General features: G+C 38.8%; 1 protein-coding gene across 4 annotated transcripts in view; it reads left to right on the top strand.

The window, feature by feature from the left end:
- Nucleotides 1-22,178, top strand: part of pmfbp1 (polyamine modulated factor 1 binding protein 1) — an 82,105-nt gene that overhangs the window by 5,568 nt on the left and 54,359 nt on the right. For 3 of the 4 annotated variants that reach the window (XM_004913625.4, XM_004913624.4, XM_002937579.5), the window contains exon 3: nt 21,121-21,201. The exons of the other annotated variant lie outside the window; for it this stretch is intronic. In XM_004913625.4, coding sequence (XP_004913682.1) covers nt 21,121-21,201 — 81 coding nt within the window. The remainder of the gene's footprint in view (nt 1-21,120; nt 21,202-22,178) is intronic. 4 annotated transcript variants of the gene reach the window in all.

Here is a 22,178-nt window from a genome sequence, read left to right as displayed (position 1 = left end):
CATACAAAAATGCTGATTTTAATATTGATTAGAGATAGTTGATTTTTCATATACCTTTTCACCAGCGATTCACTTTGTTGCCATTGAAAAAGCATTTTGGAGCGATTTATTGCCTGTGGTGGCAGAGATTTATTGTGGCCAACTAATCTCCCTATGGGACATTAGCCTTACTTCTATGGAAAACCTTCCACTCTTCAACCCCTTTTTTTAAATTAGAAGGAAAGGTCAAAATCACTGGGGGCCAAATGTTAACCCCCCCCCCCCAGTGATTGTAATCTTGTAATCGCTTAACTTTAACCCCGGCTTGTGCTCCTGTTAGGAGAAAACTGCCCCCGCCCGGGGTAGCAGCAAGGGAGTGATCCCTTGTCCTGGTGCATGCTCAGTAGAGTGAGAAGCCAAACTTTAACAAGAAAGTCAGTATTTTCACGCTACTGCGCATGCGGTGGCCCAGAAGAATCAAGACAGAAGGAAGAGGATCACTCCCTCACAGCTACCCGGGGCTGGTGCACACCAGCCCAGAGAGAAAGGTAAGTGATTATAATCACTGGGTTTGCCTAACATTTGGCACCCCCAGTGATTTTTACCTTTGCTTCTCCTTTAAAATTTTCTAATATAAACACTGAACATTTTATATTTCATTTGGAACTTTTGATGTTCTCACTTTAAGAGCAGCATGTGGCTGTTGTGAGTGCTCTCAGCTGGATTGCAGGTTGCTTGTGTGTTATACTGTTATATATGAGTCTCTATCTAAGGAAACCTGTAGAGGAAATTGTAGGGGTAATTTACTTATCCCACCATAGTAAAGCTTGGTCGCAGTCAGTTGTGTGAAAAATCCCATTCATTAAAGGTACTTGCATTAACATGCACTTCTAACAGTAACATCAAAATTAAAAAAAAATGAAAGTTTTTTAAAGTAAATAAAATATATAATTGGTTATTTATAGCACTGCACTGAGCACCACAGTGCAAAGAGCAGTGCCAGGACATGCAGCTAAGCCCTGTCATTACGGCTTGCCTTAAGGCCCTAAGATAGTGCCCCCATGCGGGTTGCTTATCCTGCCACTCCCTACCTTGAATGTCCCAATCAGCTAACCAATAAGACATTTGCTTTTAAACAGGTGACCAGTAAATGCTACCTGCTAATAGGTTACTATACATTACTGCACCGTGGCAAATTTGGTGACTTTTATTATATAACCCTATCTGATAGATTACTATGCATGATAAGTTACAGGTATATGCCATCTGATAGGTTACTATGGATTATCAGACAGGGCGAAAAAAACACAGTTAATGCCAGCAGAGCTAAAGTATCGTATTCCTGTGTGGGCCCAGTTGGGCAGACCCATGCCCAACCCGGACCTGCTGACTTGCTATCAAGTACCCTTTCACTGCTACCCGACCCTACCCACACTGGCTGAACCTTTCAACAGAGACCTGGGGACCCACATGAACCAGAAGTGATGTCACCGGTGCACAGAAGTGGCTGCACTTCAGGGTTGAATCAACAACCAGGTCAGGGAGAAAAAATTACTTTGAGAGGTTGAGGGAATGCAAGTCTGCAATCGGCCAGGGTACACAAGCCGGGTACCCAGGGACCATCCGTATTTTCAGGAAATTGAGGTCTTTCTGCCTGAAACACGACCAGTTTGCGGGTATCCTGCAGGTACCCAACCTGATGCAGGACTTATAATGATAGATTGGTTTACTGACACCAGCTTGAATTTCCAAATATAAATACACAAAGTATAGACTGCTTCAAAATGTACTGCTCTATGGGAAAATGCTTTGCATCATCTCAGCTTCTGGCAGTCTCATAAACATCTAACAAGAAAATTATTTATAATAAATATAATAAAGTCCTTCTGTTTAATACAGACATCATTGTTCCTAAAAATGAAATATGCTCTGCTGCATGCAATGTCCGATTTACAAACATTTATATTTATACTAGAACACTACATAATATATTGTCCTGTCTATCAAAGCAAATTCTATTTAGTGCTGGCTTTGATATAAATTTTTTGGTCACATAGGTTAATAAAATATAGGTGACCATATGTACAACCAGGCAGTGAAGTGTATCAAATAATCCCGTTTAGACTGATTAGATTTCAGTCCGGCAATTACTATTTCAAACCAATCCTGAACATTTGAAAGCTTCATTTGTATTCAGGGTATGTTTTAAGAGCCTGCGTGACAATATGAGTTGCAGTGCATTTTTGCTCTTTTATATCCAGGCTGTGAAGTATAAATAAGTAAACATGATATTTATGCTGTTGTTTTGCAGAGATTTGTAAGGGTGTGGTAGTGCCAAAGAATAAAAGGTTTGAATTGCCAGCATTTTTTTGCACTTTACAATGAAGGAACAAATATGAAGGGGAGATTGTGCATGAGCAGCATGGAACAGATAGAGGCTGTTATATGAATCTCCTATGCACGGGTAGAAATTCTCACAAAGGAGTGAATGCAGCTGGCAATTAGAATTCGCAAGAGCACGTCCTGCTGCAATTACTACAGCCGCTTTCTGAGACCAGGGGTGCTGTGTCTGGAAATTGGAGCTGCAGCAGCACATTATAGCCCAGTAACTGAGACCCAAATTCATTTCACAGCTGTAATTGAATCCTCTGACTTGTGCTGGAGAAATCTTTGATATGTTTTGCTCCTGTTGCTATTCGAAATGTCTCCTTACATATTTGCATTATGTCTGGCAAGCAGCCGCCGCCACGTTATGAAGACTCACTAGGGAATCCAAAGCTAAACCTCTCATTTTGATTGCTTAGAACTTTTAGAGAAAGAAAAAATGCAGATTTCGTTAGTCACCAAGAATCTTTTTTTTTTTTTAAATATAATTTTAGGTACTAATACAGAAATTTGGTGTGGTTACCATGCCTTTTGCATTCAGATGCAATTAGGTTACCATAAATTGAAATAATTATTAGTAAAGGCAATAGTAGTGTGCAGAATTTTGTGCTCTGTTCAACATTATTTACAAGAGCACACTTAAAATACATAGTGAGCCTTTTGTTTTATATCATATTATAGGGCTGACAGTACATACCTCCTTATTCCTGTTTAAATAGCAAGATAAAGTAAGAAATACCTGATCTGTTTATTAGAAAACTGTGTATTAAATCCTTTATTATACAAGATCCAAATAAGTCCACTGCTACAGTACAGCATAGAAATTTACTCAGGTTTGCTGAAATTTTAATATTAATTACAATTGATCATTGTAATTAAGACACAAAAACTGCTGAAGTGCTAAGTGACACAAAACTGTATTCATTAGAGCACAATAAACTAAGCACTTGTGGCTAACCATAGCACAGTGCAAGCTGTACTCTGCTCCTTGCTGTTGATTGAAAGCCCACAATGCTCAGGGTTGCAATAGAACCCTGTACTTAAAGGACAAGAAAAATGGAAATCACTTCCCTAACACCACGAGTGACTGACCTTGTTCCCTGGTTGGTGCTCCTCTTTTTCTGAAAAATGACCAGTCAATGTTGTTTTCCTAACAGCACCTCCCATACGCACCAGTGGTTGTCTGCTACCAAGCGGATGTTCAGTATATTACATATGCTTACAATCTCAGACAGTTATACTGATTTGTGTGTGAAAAATGTATACCCTATTGTGTCATCGACAAGTTCTGTGACCATATATACCATTTTATACAGGTATACGGGGGGTACATTATTTATTATAATACATAAGTTTTAGTGAGTCATGTGACAGATATTACACCACTAAGCACTGTTTATAAGAATATAATTTACTAGATAATTTACTTTAGATATTTCTGTCTCTTGTGTATTTTATGTATATATTCATCTATAAGATGTGAAGACTTTAGTGCTTAGGCACTTAGGTTGCAGGAAAAGCAGCTATACTTATTAACACTATCTAAATATTCCTCCGAATTTGGCCGATCTACCCATTTTTCCAGGAAGCTGTGTGTGCTTCGGAGGTGTACAACGTTAATGGCTTGTTGTATGCCATTAAAAGGTATTGTACACTCATAAAAGAATGACATTTTGATCAATGCTGTTAAAAGAATTATTGTCTTAACACAGAAAAGCTTTCCTGTTACAAGTTTAAAAATATGCCTTTAAAAGCTTTTTATTGAATATCTCAGTATCCTAGGGAAAGCAGCCTGTTTTGGCACGTGGCTGCTTTGAGTACTATACCATTTAACCTCATTGCAGAAGATCCACTTCTTGGCCGGGATAGGGTTTCTGTGTCTGACATACAGACTAAGGGTCTTGTTCAACTCTGTCTCTGAAAGGCGTGGGGTTTTTATGATATTAAATATCCTAATATCTAAAGGTTTTTGCTTATTGGAATGATCACCTTCATTATCCTAATTTTACTTAGAAAGTAATTATTTTATTCTCATAAATTCCTCATTAACAGATTGGGCATCTTGGTGTCTCTATGGTCAGTTTTCATACCAGCACCCAAATCCTTATGACCATGGAAGGAACTGTTTAGCCAGGCTGCATTTCTGTTGATAATACCTTCATCTCTTATATATGGGGGTAGCGTCATAGGGAAAGATGTAAGACTCCTCATGGGGTAATTCCGTTAGCTTTAGTGAAGCAGTGTAAATCCAAGCAATCTTTACAAGTTCTCACATGACATTCAGCTGACAAGTGTTCTATAATTTAAGGGAGTGACAGGGATTGCAGCATTCTTCATAAACACTTTATTATTGTGTCACTGCCAAACAAATTAAAAGTGTTATGTGGAAACACATATTATGCAATGTGCAATTTCAAGTGCAGTCGCCATTGTTTTTCCCTGCAGGGCAGCTTATTTTACCACAATTCAGGTGATATTGCAGATGCAAACGGGTGAATTGTTTGACGCAAGTCTGCTGTGTCTACAGGAGTTCATTAAAATGTACGCAACTGCATGTGAACTTCACTTTGAAATGGCCTAAATATTTTCTTAGTCTGTCAGGCTTTATTTCAGGTGTTCAATGTGCAAATGACGTTAGCACCTGATTCTTTCAGTACAAGTGAGCTGCACCTATTAAGGCAGGGCGCTGAGATACCCCTGGAGCTTACTGCTTCGTCAGGAGGTGGCGGTAGCTCCAGGGTTCCCCTGCGTCATTTTGGGCAGCTGTGGAAGTGCAAAGAACGCGTCTTGCACATGAACCTTTAATGAGAGCGGTTTTGGGGCAGCTCATTGCAGGGAAAAGTGCAAGTCGCCCACATCGCTTCTCTGCTGATATACCTAAAGGATACAATAAAATATAACACATAGAAATACAAAGTAATGTAAAAAAGGTGCACATTACATGTTCTTTTAAAGGAGAAGGAAAGACATTTTGGCATTCTACTGCCAATAGATTCGCCACGTCAGTGCCTCCTAGAACACTATATTTATTCTGCAGAAAGTATTACCATACCTGAGTAAACAGCCCTAGAAGCTCCCTCCGTTTGTTTAAGATAGCAGCTGCCATTTTAACTTGGTCTCCGTAGCTTCGTTGCTGTAGCTCTAGTGGTTGGTAGCTCAGATCACACATTCTGATAGGAGGGGGAGTAAATTCTTATGAATTCTTATGGGAGGAGGAGCAGGAGAAGAGAGAGGAGAGATCTGAACAAACTTGGGCCCCTGGAATTCGGGACTGAAGGATTTTCAGAGAGGAAGCCTAAAACTGAAGAACATGTTTACACAAAAGAAGACAAGAAATCCTGTGTTTCTTTTGATAGAGAGTGCACCTTTTCTGTGAGTGCTTATGGCTGTATTTACATAGAACTTTCTGATAAAGCTTACTTTTTTACCTTTACTTCTCCTTTAAATATCACTTTTCCACAAAATGTACATATTCTGTAGCAGTTCTCAAAATTTTTACCATAAGGCCGCATATATCATAAATGCATTTTACATTGCCTTCATATATAATCAAATCATTATTAAAGTAATTGGAATGCAATGTTTTCCCTATGTTTTAGCTTTCAAATAAAAAAGAAAATTGGATTTGTGGTTATAGTATAAAGACTAGAGCCAAAAGGCATTTCTATGTAGAAGAAAAGTAGACTGGTATTTAAGATACATTTTTTGAAGAAGCAACAGGAACTTCTCCCATTTATAGTGAACAAAGAGTTCACTCACACCTTGTCACAAATACACGAGTTTTATAGTTTATAGAAAACAAAATATTCTAGAGATATTTACTGTAAATATCTACTATTAACTGGCTGATGAGACTGATGCTTGAGATGAAATCCTTGGATATACTGAGAGAATCTGGGTATTTTATTAAGTTAAAATGAATAACTCTGCCCTATCATAGCCCAAGCCACTATCCTGCTATGTCATGATATCCAGCAGTATTAGATTTTGTTTGTTGAACTAAAAACACAATTTCTGGGCCTCCTTGCGTAGAGCAGTAACTGAATTGAATGACGAGATTTTGCTGTGAGGGGTAGCTTGCATAGAATATGGGAGTACATTTCAGAGGCTTGATGTAGCACAATTAATATACAAAATACATTCGCAATATATATTATAGACATATGCAACTATTAACAAACATTATAAACAGTTATGTACCAGTTAGTATAAGTGAAAATGAAAAAATATAGGATTAAAAATTACTGCCTTAATGGGAGAAAGACCGCAAAGGGAAACATTTATTTTCAGACATGAAGGTTTCCTATAGTATTCGGTGCTTAGGTCATTGCGGCTTTATTTTTCCTAGGTGAGCTTTTCTGATTATATGAAGGCATAATTATGGCACTTCCACAGGTTGCTGGCCTTGTGTTCTTCTCTAATCGCAACAGGAGTTTTGATAAATGCAGTATTTACTACTTGCGACTGCCAAAGAATTGGGATCTACTGACATTTCTCCCTTGCAGTGAGATGAAGCTTTATTCCCAGGCATACAGTATGACAGGGGGGCCACGATAATGGTTTTCGGCACTTGCTTGAATGGAAACACAGTTATTTCACCTTTAACTTGCTTAGTTTAAAACATCAGATATCCAGATCTGTAAAATTTTACTGTAGCAAGCTGTTATTGACTAAAGATATATTTAGCTCATTACAAACCTCTGTGTGTTTCCCTTTAGGAAATGCATCAAAAATGTTTTGTTTCCTATCTGTGTATTTAACCGCAAGGAGTTTTGGGCTGAGGATCGGGTTTGTAAAGCAAACATGCCTGTTTTATTAGTGAAAAGATTATTCTCTTGTGTTTTCTGTGCATGATTTCTCTAGCCTCCTATCCTGGGGGTTGTTGTATGGAAGAACGAAAACAGACAGTTATTGAGAGGGCTTGAAATGATTTGCCAATACAAGACTTCCCTTTACGGCTGGGTTATTGATCTGTTCAGTGATATCAGCGTCTGGCTTGTTTTCTATTTTAAAGTTGATAAGTATATTTTATTGGGGAAGCTTGACAAGCTAAAAACTGAAGGACTTCATTTTTATATTAGTCTCCAATGTCTGCTAAACCGTACTGCCTGTGCAATATTTTAGTATGCTGAGGTCTTGTCTGCATGGAGGTACTAAAGCACTAGCACCACAGTGGTTTGCTCTGGTGCATAATACCCTGTTACTCTCCCTTTTTTGAAGAATTCACTAAAAAGTTTGAGGTTAATCTTTGATGCCTTTGAGAAAAAAAAGCTGGCAAATATTTTATCATGCACTTTATGCTAGCTTAAGGCATCCATGCATTGGTTGACACCTGTAGGCTCATGAAAGTGGCCATACACATTATTGTGCCATTTGTTCGGGCCATCAACCAGAACAATTGGAACAGCAGCAAGTAGAGAGAAGCTTTGTCTCCTCTTCTCTTTTTCACCTGCTGATGTATCCTACATTGGCCACACAAATTGAGGCAGTGTAGGACACCTTTGTCCTTACATGTTTTTATATTTTAGTGTTTTGCTTTGGTCAGCATTGGGACCTTTATGAAGGCGTATGTGTGTTTGTGTGTATATATATATTTTTGTTGTGTTTTAGATTTGTGTGTGTATAGATATATATACTTATACTTCTTTTAGGCAGTTCAGCTTACATAGGTGCAACAATATTATCTCATATTAAAAAGGGGTGGGGGATTTTTCCCGGTAAGAGCCCCTTAGGTCCTTCAAAGGTACTTTTCTGTCCTTTAAGATGGGAACTTCCTTCCAGAGTTTAATCGGCATGAGAATGTCACTTTGAAGGGCCTTCATAATGGGGGTTATTGCTAAATGTTATACCTTGTACTACCATTCTCTATTTAGTTCTCCCTGGTGGACAAATTATAGGGGCCTACTGTGTTTGCAGATGGTGTTTCACTGTTAGACTTAATAAAGAGACTCACTAGGCATAAAATGGAAAGCGTCAGTTTTATATAATTTAATGTTTGCCTACAGTAAATAGTACAGTTCCTGCTGTGCAAAGCCATGATCTTTCACTGTCAGAATCTTTCATTATCTGCCTTTTATACTTAATTTTTTTCTTGTTTCTGACGTGCAATGTAGTCCTATAACACTGTTTGATGGAAAAGGCCCCGGGGTCTTTGGTTGCGAGCTGTAAACCTCAACTTAAATACACAAATGTGTTAATGTGACAAATTGCCAAGTGACACTGCCTGGAAGATGAAAAGAAACTGTGTGCTTTCTATTGATATTGGGGAAACATTGCATGTTCTTTGCCAAATTGCAAAACAAGGTTATCCCACTGAAGATTGCCATATAAGGACAAGACAAAAGATTTTGTAAATTCAATTGAGGCCATGTTATGTAATTATTAGCCAGGTATTAGTCTTTATCCATTGGTAACAACATGTTGTCACCCCAGTGTAAAATGTACAAACAATTTATTTTAGCAGATTCAAATAGAGCAAATTGCGGTGCTCCCTTCCATAGAGAGTGCCAACGATATTAGGAAAAGAGGTTATCATGCACCACCATAGTGATTAAAAGAATAGTAGATATATTCCTTGGTGGATTTTATGCCAGCACTCAATATAAATTACCAATGAATTACATCCGTTTGAATGGCACACTGTATATTGGAATCACTTAATGCAAAACATGTAGTGGAGCAGTTCGTATGTAACATACCACCTAGTGCCCGTTTTATTAGTTTTAAATTATAAGACAGACAGTCAAAATGATTAGTATTCAAGGTCATTTTGCAGTATGGTTTGTTTAAAGCTGGTCTACTGTTCTTGTGCCAAACACAGTCTAGCAAAGCACAACCTGTGTACTTCACGGGCACGCTGTCTCGATTAGGTACAGCTTTACAGCTTGTATATGCAGCCACGGGAGAGTGGGGAGGCAATTTCATCTCCCCAGAAACACCAGTCTCCTTTCCTCCTTTCCCCATGCTTAAATTATGGCAGTGTCCTTGTGACCTTATATGAGAAATCCAGCTGTGCATTAGCAGTGCTTAAGGGAAGTGTTTGTATCTTTTTGTCTAAAAATACCTATCCTGTAGGGCTCATGATCCATGAAAGTTAATTGAAACAATTTCTCTCCAAGTTTTGGCAAGCGAAGCATGCATTATAAGCATTTATATCTATAAATTGAATTGTTAATGAATCTAGACACTAATAAGGAATGCAATTTTGCCTTCTTAACTAGAATCACTAAAATTATCAAGTTCTCTGGTAGAATTGCTAATATTCTTTGCTTATTAAATAGCAAAGATATGCATTTTATAAGCTAATCACTTTTATCTGACCCTGCAGGAGTATACACTCTGATTAGAAACAGACTTCCCACTGCAAACCTGGATTTTTTTTGTTTCCTACAGTAACTTCTTGTTGTCTGGCACTAAAGTAGAAGCAAACAGGATCATGTGTATGAATTTGTTTCCTACCTGTATATTAAAAAATCTGTAGGTTCAGTGTACATTTTATTTTGGTTTTCCAATTTCTTTGTATTAATCTGATGTGGAAAATTAGTGTGGTCTTAAATGTTGGTGATGTGCATACTGAATAGTGTATATATCTGTTGTTTTAATTATAGAAAAAGTGGAAATACATTTATGTGCCAGAACATAACATGCATAGTATTGCAGCGCTGTGCTTGAAAAGTAGTTCATTGAAGGGGAACTGTTACCTACATATACAAAGCTGTATTAAAAAGTCCTTTGCAAATTAAACATGAAACCCTATTTTTTTTTTATGAAATCATCCATCCATGGTTTGAAAAATCTTAGCTGTCAACGATATATTGTCTCCTCTGTCCCTATGTCTGAGCCATAGAGGCGGGACAGTTAATTAATTTCCATTCAGCACTAGATGTCCCTGCACTCCTCTCAATCTCCCTCCCAACTTACCGCCTATAATAGTGTAGCCTTGCATGAACAAAATTCTGGGGTCATACAAAACTTTGGGGTCAAACAAAATGGCACCTGTTTGCCGTGAATTCCTAAATTGATGAAAACATGATTTAAATAATTTACTTAATGTAAGTACATGATAGAAAAGGATGTAGAATTATTTGGTAGGGTGACAGCCATATAATAGAAAAAATGTTGTCTTTTTATGCCTTAATATGTCATGCATACAGTAGCAAATATTGAAAACCCACTCTGATGTATTTTGCCGAATCCCGAACCAAATCCGAATACTAATTAACATTTGTTAATTAGGATCGGAAGGAGTTAAAAAAAAATTTCCCCTGACCATTTAACCCTTTCCAAATGCTAATTAGCATATGCTAATTTATGCTGATTCGGATTCGGTGTGGCAAGGACTGTGGATTTAGCCGAAACCGAATCCTTCAAAAAAAGCCTGGATTTGGCCCGAATCCCTGATTGAAAATAGCAAGTTCTGTTTTGATTTATGACCCTACTTGCAAACTTGCGGTATATGGGCCGGAGGCAAGAGGTTTGCAAATTAAATAAGGGGTAGAGAGATTTTAGTGACCTTAGCAAGCAGACATTATCCCTGCCCTACTCCATTCTAAACCTGGCAAAAAAACCAGAAAGCTCCGAATTACGGGAAGGCTGTCTCCCATAGACTCCATTTTAATCAAATAGTTCAGATTTTTAAATTTAATTTCCTTTTTCTCTGTAATAATAAAAAAGTACCTTGTACTTGAAGATATAATTAATCCTTATTGGAGTTAAAACAAAATAATATCGGGTTTAATTAATGTTTTAATTATATTTTAGTAGACTTTAGGTATGGAGATCCAAATTATGGAAAGACCTCTTATTTGGAAAACCCCAGGTCCTGAGCATTCTGGATAATGGGTCCTATACCTTTACCAGGTATAGCAAAATAGTCACATTTGGATGTCTAGCCCTGTAACATGACATTAAAGTTTTGCCTAAAGCCAGTGTTGCCAAAAGTGCTACAGTTCTGCTCAGTCCTCCTTCCTGGGTTTCTAGTTATTTGCTCAGAACTTAGTAGTACATAAATGTCTCAGTAAGTTCTTTTCCTTTCTGTCCTATTGGCTGTTTAATTCTGCTAAAACATAATGTATGCAAAATGTGTATTCCTTAGATACTTCATCATGACTGTTTTATTCTATTCAAATAGTTTTATCATGGCATTTACAACAATTTAACAAATATGTCTCAGAATAAATCAGAAATATTAAAGAGCAAAGCTCAACAAAAGCTTACAGTCTTGAAGCAACCATAAGTCCTTAAAAATCAGCTATGCCATGCCTGCATATCTGTATTATTTGTAATTGTTCCTAGGTGGCAGCCTTATGATAATGCCTGTAGAAGTTCCCCAACCTCTTCCTGTCTTCAGCCATGACAATAGGCAGGTGTTAGGTTGTAATTGATATCCGATGATATCAGTACAGTGACTAACTAAGTCACAGTATAAGACCCATTAGCTGTCTTGCCTTCCTAATGTAAGGCCCATGGCATACATAACATTCCTCCACACTCTTATGTCACCCAGGGTAATTCTCTGTGATGACTGTCATTTACGTAAATGGAATCCAAATTAGTGTTTGTCACTGGAAGTTGTGAGTCTTAAAATGCACATTTGCATGGTTTTGGGCATAAACCAGTTGCATGGAGATGTATTAGACTTTTTTTCTGCCAGCTGAAACATGCTGGCAGAGAAACGCCATATGTTCCATCAATGTAAGGGCAATCATATAGGTATTACTTTGTTGTCCGTGGCTAAATACTGCATGCAAAGTGTCTTACATGTGGCAATTCCCATTCCACTGGGTTAAAAGGTATTTTCAGGCATTTTGTGGAAAAGGTGATTACCCACTGGAAACAAAAGCATACGTGTCTCATTTTCTGAAATAAACTGTTAAGTTTTACCAAAGTTATATAGGAATTCTTAAACAAGTTGGTTTACAGATAGCACCTAGAGGAAAGTAAAGATTCTGATAGGATGAAGCAGGGCATTTCGGAAAGAAAATGAGAGGCAGAAGGACAGGAAAATGATAATGATGTTAATTTGGGACTGGGAAAGGGTCACATAGTTTTGTGGCATGCGGGAGAACATTAACATCTAGCTATGGTGAGGACAGAAAGGAGCAAAGTAAATCTAAGATGAATCTGCAAACACTTAGCAACAGAAGTCAACTGATTTTCCCAAGAGATCAAGTTTACAGTGAAACTAGCAGGGAGCCTAAATAGATAACATGGCACAAGGTCCTATAGGTAACAAGCTACCTCTGTGTAAACTCAATATTGTAATCCTTTATAACCTACTTATCATAGGTTTATCGACAATTATAGCATTTCATCAGGGGAGAACTAATGACTTTTAGTGTAGGGGCCAAGGCCAGGTAATGATCTAGAATCAGGGGTGATGGGCACTGGGTTCAACTATTATTATTATGGTAATCAGAATTAAAGAAAGAGCAGGAAAATGTGACAGATTTCCTGGTTGATAGGGTTATAAACACTGCTCTAGTTGCCAAATTCCTCCTTGTCAACAGACCAGCAAGTGCTGGTTTTCACTGGCAAATTAAAATGTGCATGTATCTATGTAACAGTCTGTTCTAGCTGCATAACCACTTTTCTAACATTTTTAGCACTCTTCATAAAGGCCATAGAGGTTATTTATGCATTGGAAGGCAGGGTTCAAAGTGAGCACAGTTAGAGTGTGACCAATGTATATTTTGTGTTTTTGGCCAGGCCCAGACTGGCAATCTCTAGATTCTGGCATATGCCAGAGGGGCTGCTGTAAATTGCCAAAGACAATCACTATTTGTTTGGCTGGTGGGGGCTGTTTGGGCATTTGTGTACTTAAAATGCCAGGAACAATTTTGAATCCCAGTGCAGACCTGTTTGTGGCTTGTAAATTAACAGTAAAAGTACATAGCCTTGTAATGCGCTGCCACAGAGAGTTCCTGGCTGCACGAAGGAAAGAGTTAATCAATCGGCACAATAGCAAAGTGTCCCTAGAAATATTTTTCCAGTTGACTATGCTTCTGATGAATTCACTAGAATCTTTTTCTTTAATCACTTATGGCAGGGGTTCATTTGATAGCTTTAAATATTAAAACATGGCTTGTATAAATATTTAAATATAAAAGAGTTTTTAAAAAAAAAAAAAAAAAATTCCATTGGCTTGGTGCTTTATTGACATTAATAGTGACATGTGGCATTGCAGTGATTGTGGCATTCCATGGTTGACTAAGCATTCAGGTGTCATTCTGATTTATAAACATAACTGCAGGCCTTCCGTGAACTTAATTCTTTATAACTCCAGGGGAACGGTCCCATTTACTTCAGATGTTAACTGGGCTTTCTGTATAATCAAATGTCACCAGTGCCGTTCCTGTCTCTCAATTGACAGTTTTAGACCTGCAGGGCCCCAGGTCAGATATCAAAGATGGAGAATCCACAAGCATTTGCCTTTCTCTTGGCTGCATTGGTGCTTTCTAGCTATGTTCAAATTCATGGCAATGCAAAGAAAATATGGCATATTTTCCCTGTGGAGCAATACGCTCATAGACAACTCTTTCCATGTAGTACCTAATTTCTATATAGTAGATTTAATGCCACATGATAACTGTCTACATTATATTAAAATGATGATACCAGATAAAAGAGTCTGATGGAGCCCAATGGTAGGCTGCAGGTTGGAAATCTCTGTAGCATTTAGCACATGTGAACCTTGGGTACAGCTCTCTCTATAAACTACATATGTAGATATATATATTCTATATAGATGGATGGTAAGTATTACATTTTACATTACATTAACATTTATTTATAAAGCGCCAACATATTCCGCAGCGCTGTACAATAAGTGGGTTACATACATTGGACATACAGAGTAACATATAAAGCAATCAATAACCGATACAAGAGGTGAAGAGAGCCCTGCCCAAAAGAGCTTACAATCTACAAGGAGAAAGGGTTGAGACACAAGGTGTGGGAATGGGCATGACCAGAGTTGTGAGAGGTGTGGCACAGGGTATTGCTAAACTAGATTTGGGTAAGCTTCTCTGAATAAATGTGTTTTTAGAGATCTCTTGAAGGCAGAGAGATTGGGAGAAAGTCTGACAGTTTGTGGGAGTGAATTCCAGAGAAGGGCGGCAGCCCTTGCAAAGTCTTGAATGCGAGTGAGGAGGGAATGAGAGAGGAGTTGAGGAGCAGGTCGGTAGAGGAGCGTAACAAGCGGGTTGGATGGTACCTAGAGATAAGTTCAGAGATGTAGGGTGGGGCAGAGTTATGAACTGCTTTGAATGTGAGAGTCATTAGTTTGAATTTTATCCTGGATGGTAGGGGAAGCCAGTGCAGATATTGGCAGAGTGGCACGGCAGAGGAGGAGCGGTTGGAGAGGTGTATGAGCCTGGCCTGGCTGGAATAAGAATTTTGGCAGCGTCTTGGGTGATAAATGATCGGATTTTGGAGATATTTCTTAGGTGAAAGTGACATGATTTGATAAGTGATTGAATATGAGGAGTGAAGGACAGGGCAGAGTCAAGGATAACCCCAAGGCCTGGGAAGATGGGGTGATGGTAGAATTGTTAACTGTTATAAATACCTCGGGAACAGTGTGGGCGTTGGATGGGGGAAAGAGAACCAGTTCAGTTTTAGAGAGGTTTAATTTAAGGTAACGTTGGGACATCCAAGTGGAGATGCGGACAGGCAGGAAGAGACGCGAGTTAGAACCTCTGGGTTGAGATCAGGAGAGGAAAGATAGATCTGAGTATCGTCAGCATAGAGGTGGTACTGAAAGCCAAAAGAACTGATTAATTTGCCAAGTGAGGAGGTATAGAGAGAAAATAGTAAGGGGCCCAGGACAGAGCCTTGAGGAACCCCAACAGAAAGAGGCAAGGGAGAAGATGATTCCCCATTGTAAGAGACACTGAAGGATCGATCTGAGAGATAAGATGAAAACCAGGATAAGGCAGTGTCACGAAGGCCAAGAGAGCGGAGAGTCTGGAGGAGAAGAGGGTGATCCACAGTGTCAAAAGCAGCAGAGAGATCGAGAAGTATTAGTAGCGAGTAGTGTTTTTTGACTTTAGCTGAAAGGAGGTCATTTGTTAGTCGGGGTAGAGCAGTTTCGGTGGAGTGTTGTCTAAAACCAGATTGTAGGGGATCCAGGAGGTTATTGTCAGAGAGGAATAGCGTCACTCCGTTGTATACTAGGCGCTCAAGCAGTTTGGAGATGAATGGGAGCAGAGAGATAGGTCGGAGGTTAGTAGGATTGGAGGGATCAAGGGAGGGTTTTTTCAGAATAGGGGTTACAAGTGCATGTTTCAGTTGGGAGGGAAAGATTTCAGTAGAGAGCGAGAGATTGAATAGATGAGTAGTACAGGATTCCTTTTTGGCACCAAATGGCTCTCCCTAGCTTGTGAAGTTAGGTGGGGGCCCTTGGGGTAGTAGCCAGTGGGTGTCACACACCCTGTTCATGTGACAGAAATTACATTGGTGTTTAGCATTTGTTCAGCCCTTTAGCTCTGGGTTTTTAGACATTTTTCCAAGGCACCCAAATTAAGTTGGAGAATTGGCTTTGTGACCCAGTTATTGTTTCAACTTAACCTCATTTGAATTACTGATTCAATGAACCCATAATCAGGTTAGATAAAATACAGGTATGGCATCCATTGTCTGGAAACTTATTATCCAGAAAGCGCTGATTTATGGCAAGGCCGTCTCCCACATTTTAATCGAATAATTAGAATTTTTAAAAATTATTTTCTTTTTTCTGTAATAATAAAACAGTACTTGATAATAACCAAGCTGCATGCATCCTTACTAATGTCAAACAATCTGATTGGGTTTATTTTATGTTCAAATTATTTTTAGTAGACTTTAGGTGCTACAAAGAAGCAGCAAGATGCATTTTGGGTACAAACTCTGTTTGTTTTACTGTGTCCCTTAAAGGAGAAAGAAAGGTAAAAACTAAGTAAGCTTTATCAGAAAGGTCTATGTAAATACAGCCATAAGCACTCACAGAAACACTGCACTGACTTCTCTGTCAAAAGATTTGTTGTGTCTGTAATTCCTGTGCCAGAGACATGCAGCTCTCTGCTGTCTCCCCTCTCCTGCTCCCCCCTCACTCATGAATGCTAAGAACTCACTCTCCCCCCCTTAGGAATGTGGATCTGAGCCAATCAGCAGGAAGCTGACTCATAGTCTAACTAACTGAGCATGTTCAGTTTGGTCTGCATGTCTGTGCAGGAGTAAGGCATTATGGGAACTTTATTTACACAGCTCAGCATTTTTTCTTCCTGTTTGGCTTCAGATCTTCTGAACAGGTGAAATATGGGCAGACTTAAGGGCACTATTGAGAGAACTGAAGGTTATGCAGCTTGAGATTAACTCTTTACTAGCCTTTCCTTCTCCTTTAAAAACCAAGCCCACGGAACAAACGTTTAAATACACATATCCTGATGCATCTTGGGTTGAAATAATGCCTTGTAAAATCTTTTGCTTTGTTCATACCAGTGACTGAAAGAAAACAGGAACCATCTAGTTTTCTGTACTCCATCTTGTTCATATCATTTAACATAGGAGGGTTTGAAATATTCTTAAATTGTTGTTCTGTTAAAAACTTTGAAATGCTGATTTTGCCTAATGGAGGGGCCTCCAATTAAAATAGGCCACTTCACTCTTTGTGCTTGCGTCAGAGAGGAGCCTCGGCTAGATTGGCTACAGGGCTTCCCCACCTTATGTCTGCTTTTAAAGATAACAAAGTCTTGTATAACCTTAACCATATAAATGTTAGGATTTGGGTGCTAAAACTTTGAGTATCAATTTAAGAGACAAAGTCATTACGTCAGTCTGTATACTCAATTCACGTGAATAAACTTATCTTCAATCAAACTGGCCTATTCAACAGTTTCTCCTTGACACTCAAAATAGAAGATCAAATCAAGTTGCTGCGTGTTATACAGTCATGGCCCAAATTGTTGGCACCCCAGAAATGTTTCCATAAAATCAAGTATTTCTCACAGTAACAGTTTTTTTGCTCTACAAATGTTTATTCCCTTTGTATGTATTGGAACAGAACAAAAAAAAAAGTAGGAGAAAGAGCAAATTGGACATAATGTCACACAAAACTCCAAAAATGGGCTGGACAAAATTATTGGCACCCTTTCAAAATTGTGGATAAATAAGATTGTTTCAAACATGTGATGCTCCTTTGAGATGCTCCTGGCGCAAGTAACAGGTGTGGGCAATATAAAAATGACACCTGAAAGCAGATAAAAAGGAGAGAAGTTCACTTCGTCTTTGCATTGTGTGTCTGAGTGTGCCACACTAAGCATGGACAACAGAAAGAGGAGAAGAGAACTGTCTGAGGACTTGAGAACCAAAATTGGGGAAAATATCAACAATCTCAAGGTTACAAGTCCATCTCCAGAGATCTAGATTTGCCTTTGTCCACAGTGCGCAACATTATCAAGAAGTTTGCAACCCATAGCACTGTAGCTAATCTTTCTGGGTGTGGACTGAAGAGAAAAATTGATGAAAGGTTGCAACGCAGGATAGTCCAGATGGTGGATAAGCAGCCACAAGTTCCAAAGAAATTCAAGCTGTCCTGCAGGCTCAGGGAGCATCAGTGTCAGCGCAAACTATCCGTCGACATTTAAATGAAATGAAACGCTATGGCAGGAGACCCAGGAGGACCCCACTGCTGACACAGAGACATAAAAAAGCAAGACTAAAGTTTGCCAAAATGTACTTGAGTAAGCCAAAATCCTTCTGGAAAAACATCTTGTGGACAGATGAGACCAAGAGAGAGCTTTTTGCTAAAGCACATCATTTTACTGTTTACCTAAAACGGAATGAGGCCTACAAAGAAAAGAACACAGTACCTACAGTGAAATATGGTTGAGGTTCAATGATATTTTGGGGTTGTTTTGCTGCCTCTGGCACTGGGTGCCTTGAATGTGTGCAAGGCATCATGAAATCTGAGGATTACCAAAGGATTTTGGGTTGCACTGTAGAGCCCAGTGTCAGAAAGCTGGGTTTGCGTCCGAGATCTTGGGTCTTCCAGCAGGACAGTGACCCCAAACATATGTCAAAAAGCACCCAGAAATGGATGGCAACAAAGCGTTGGAGAGTTCTGAAGTGGCCAGCAATGAGTCCAGATTTACATCCCATTGAACATCTGTGGAGAGATCTTAAAATTGCTGTTGGGAAAAGGCACCCTTCCAATAAGAGAGACCTGGAGCAGTTTGCAAAGGAAGAGTGGTCCAAAATTCCTGGTGAGAGGTGTAAGAAGCTTATTGATGGTTATAGGAAGCGACTGATTTCAGTTATTTTTTCCAAAGGGTGTGCAACCAAATATTAAGTTAAGGGTGCCAATAATTTTGTCCAGCCCATTTTTGGAGTTGTGTGACATTATGTCCAATTTGCTTTTTTTCCTCCCTTTTTTGTTCTGTTCCAATACACACTAAGGGAATAAACATGTGTATAGCATAACATGTGTTACTGCAATACTTTTCTGTGAGAAATACTTAAATTTCCGGAAAACTTTCTGGGGTGCCAACAATTTGGGCCATGACTGTACATGTTATCTTGTGTAATTCTATATATATATATATATATATATATATATATATAAAAATAGAGAGGTGGTGTTTTACATCTGCTGGTCATTAGTGTTTTAGCACCTATGCTTGAATAAACAGTGTGCAAGAGTAAAACATGAATGTATTTGTGACTTGCAACACACAATTTGTATACTGTAACACTGTGTCCAGATATGTTTCTTTATGCACTGGCAGTAATTATGTTTTGAGTGGCCAAACCAGATTTCAAGGAACATAGCACAGCCATTTGTTCTTCGTATATAAATTTATCACCTTTACCAGCCTCATATTTTTCAACCTTTACTCTTGTGACCCCTTGCATCTTCCTTTCAGGAACTTCTTGGAGTAAGTCTCTTAAATGATTCTGGTACCATAAATAAAGAAATGGCTAAGGAGATTTTCTATTCATACAAGGTCTGCTACACTGTCACTAGGTGGTATGACACTGTAAATGACACATTCTGTCTGTCTCCCCTGAAGAGCTGCAGCTCCCTCTACCGGCTAGTGCTTGGACATGCTCTCAAGGTTTAGTTATTGTTTGTCATTTGTGAAGGTGCTGTGTGTTTGAGAAGAATGAAGGGTGCCTGTAAGATCTGGTTGCTTTAGGTAAATTTAGTATTATTGTTGATATATTGAGGTGGAAATCACTGTATTGTCTGTGTGTAATTTTCTTCAGGAAAAATTCTGGTTAAGGTTGCCACCTTTTCTGCAAAAAAATACCAGCTTTCCTATATTTTTTGCCTTTTTCCCTATTAATAACTGACATCAAGCATCATTTTTACCAGCTGGGTGGTAAAATACTGACAGGTACCAGCCCTATGTCGGGTTACGCTTATAAGCAGTGCACCACTTTAATAATAAGGTGACTACAAGCTCACTTTGATTGCAGTTATTAGCTGGAATAAGAGGAGGATATGTCCTTGATCACAGGAGCATAAATAATATAGACATTTTAGATACTAGAGTGAACACAACCTGCATTTGGAAAAGAGGCTGTGCAGTCTATGATAATATTTAGCCCATATATTTGGCAAGTGAGATTTGTATTTAATCGTATAGGAATTTCCAAGATTCCTTTGTGTGTGCCTGCATTTATATTATATTTATGGACAGGCATGTACAGGAATTATAGGATGGTTTTTGGGTAGCTGTCTGGTGATATGGCTAAATAGGTTGGTTCAGATTACCATATGTGAATTATACGCAAGTGGGATTATAAAATGAAGGCAATTTTAATATGTCCTGTGAATTACGGCATATATTACTCCAAAATGAATGGATGAATGAATATAGTTATAGAGGAGTAGCTATACATATATGTGTACAGGTTAACATTACACAATATCCCTTTGATAAAGGATGCTGATGCAAACTGTAGTGTGCCGGGTTCTGCTCAATGACCAGCATACAGAGCCCTGCTCACACATGTATTCAGCTAACCTTGATAAATGTGTGTTTATTCCTGAGCTAACCATAGGAATATTTAACCTATAGTTCATTATTATAAAGATTATTTGCCTGTCTTGCAGATATCTATTAACTATCCTAAAGGTAATTCATTGTTAATACGTAGAGGAAAGCAGGGCTTGTCTCTGTTGCTAATTTAGGAATAACCTGAAGCAGTAAGCAAACATAATGAACAGAGAAGATGACTTTGGACGGGTTGACCTTGAGAATCCTCCCATGTTCTCTCATACTTTGATAATATATGTATTTCTGTCTTGTTCTTTGTTGGGGTTGTGGAACAATAAACATCCCTGCACACACACACTGCAACCCATGTATTATCTTCCAGTGTTGTCTGTATATTTATTTTTTGGAGATTTGGTGTATCCTGTGCCTGTGATAGAGAGTGTGTATATTGTGTGTGACTTATTTCTGTATATGAGAAAGGGCTGGCACTGTGTGTGTGTGTGTCTAGGTCTGCATCTTTTTGAGGTTATTGTGTCTACAAGTTCTATGTGTATGGAGGTGTGTGTGTGTATGGTACTTGTATGCCCATTTTCAAAGATTATAAAATGTGTATGTGGTTGTTAGAAGGCTGTGTCAGATTTGTGTGTGATTTATCGCTGTGATGGGGGAGGGGGGTTGTAGTGCAATTTGGGATGAAAAATGAAATTTATGTGATAAGAATGTGATTCAGCAGCAGCCCATAATCATATGCGCTTTAATAATCTTTATTTTGCAGGAGTCAGTTTCCAGGGCAACGGAGTGTGAGCCTGTGATGAGCTCCCTGCTGAACACCAGGCGTCTGCAGGCAGGAATATCCGTGAGTCCCTTCCCGTTCCTGTAATGACGGCTGCTATTCCTCATGCATCAGATTAATAAGGATTCCTCTGCCCCCCTCTGCTAATACTTCCATTATCCTGTCGCTGAGAGCTGCAGTAATGGCAGGACGTGGAGCTCTGAAGCCCACTAGGCCAAGTGAAATAACAGATGGAATATCTTTAGCATTTTTATGTAATTACTTTTTTATTGCTCTCATTCCTTCTTCCTCCTGTTCTGTGGCTGCTTCCCTCGCTGCTTTGAGCACCAATCACTGGGACACATTGCTGTCCCTCAGCAGAGGGGGTGTGAAATTAGGTGTTTGCAATCTTTTAGTGTCAGAAGAGGGCAAAGAGTTTACAAAATATATTATTTAGTGCACTAGAGCGAGACTTGTATCCTGACGATAACTGCAGTGTACCTTTATATTAGACAGAGTCTGTTACTGTCTGTATAAAGCACAACATTTTCAGCACCGGGCTGCATATAAATAATACACATATCTTTATACAAGGATTTCATATGTAAGGATCATTTAGTCATGCTAGGGGGACCAAATCACTTGAAAAATCAAGGGCATGTCTAAAAATTCCAACTAGCAGGGATGAGCTGATTTGCAGTTTAATTTAAATGCAATCACTACTGCCCTGCATCATGTACCCTGAATTTTCCCGTGATCTGGCCACCTTATCATGTGCACACATGGAGATTTCTGTAACCACTTTCTGTTGTCTTTTAGCTTTTCCTATGTAGTTGTAGTTGTCTCAGTCAAAAGGCTTTTATGCAGTCATACGATTAGATGCAGAAAAACAAAGCAGCAGGACTAAAATAGTAAAAACTGCAGGAGAAACATCTGGGCTCTAATACAGAATGCATTCTATGTAACATAGTGAAAGTGCTTGCTGCCCATGGCCTTTTTATGCAGTATACTGTATATGTGCATTTATATGTATACCATACATGTACACAGCACTAATTAGA

The sequence above is a fragment of the Xenopus tropicalis genome, chromosome 4, assembly GCF_000004195.4.
Source record: "Xenopus tropicalis strain Nigerian chromosome 4, UCB_Xtro_10.0, whole genome shotgun sequence".
Taxonomy (NCBI): domain Eukaryota; kingdom Metazoa; phylum Chordata; class Amphibia; order Anura; family Pipidae; genus Xenopus; species Xenopus tropicalis.
This window is presented reverse-complemented; position numbering and strand designations above follow the sequence as displayed.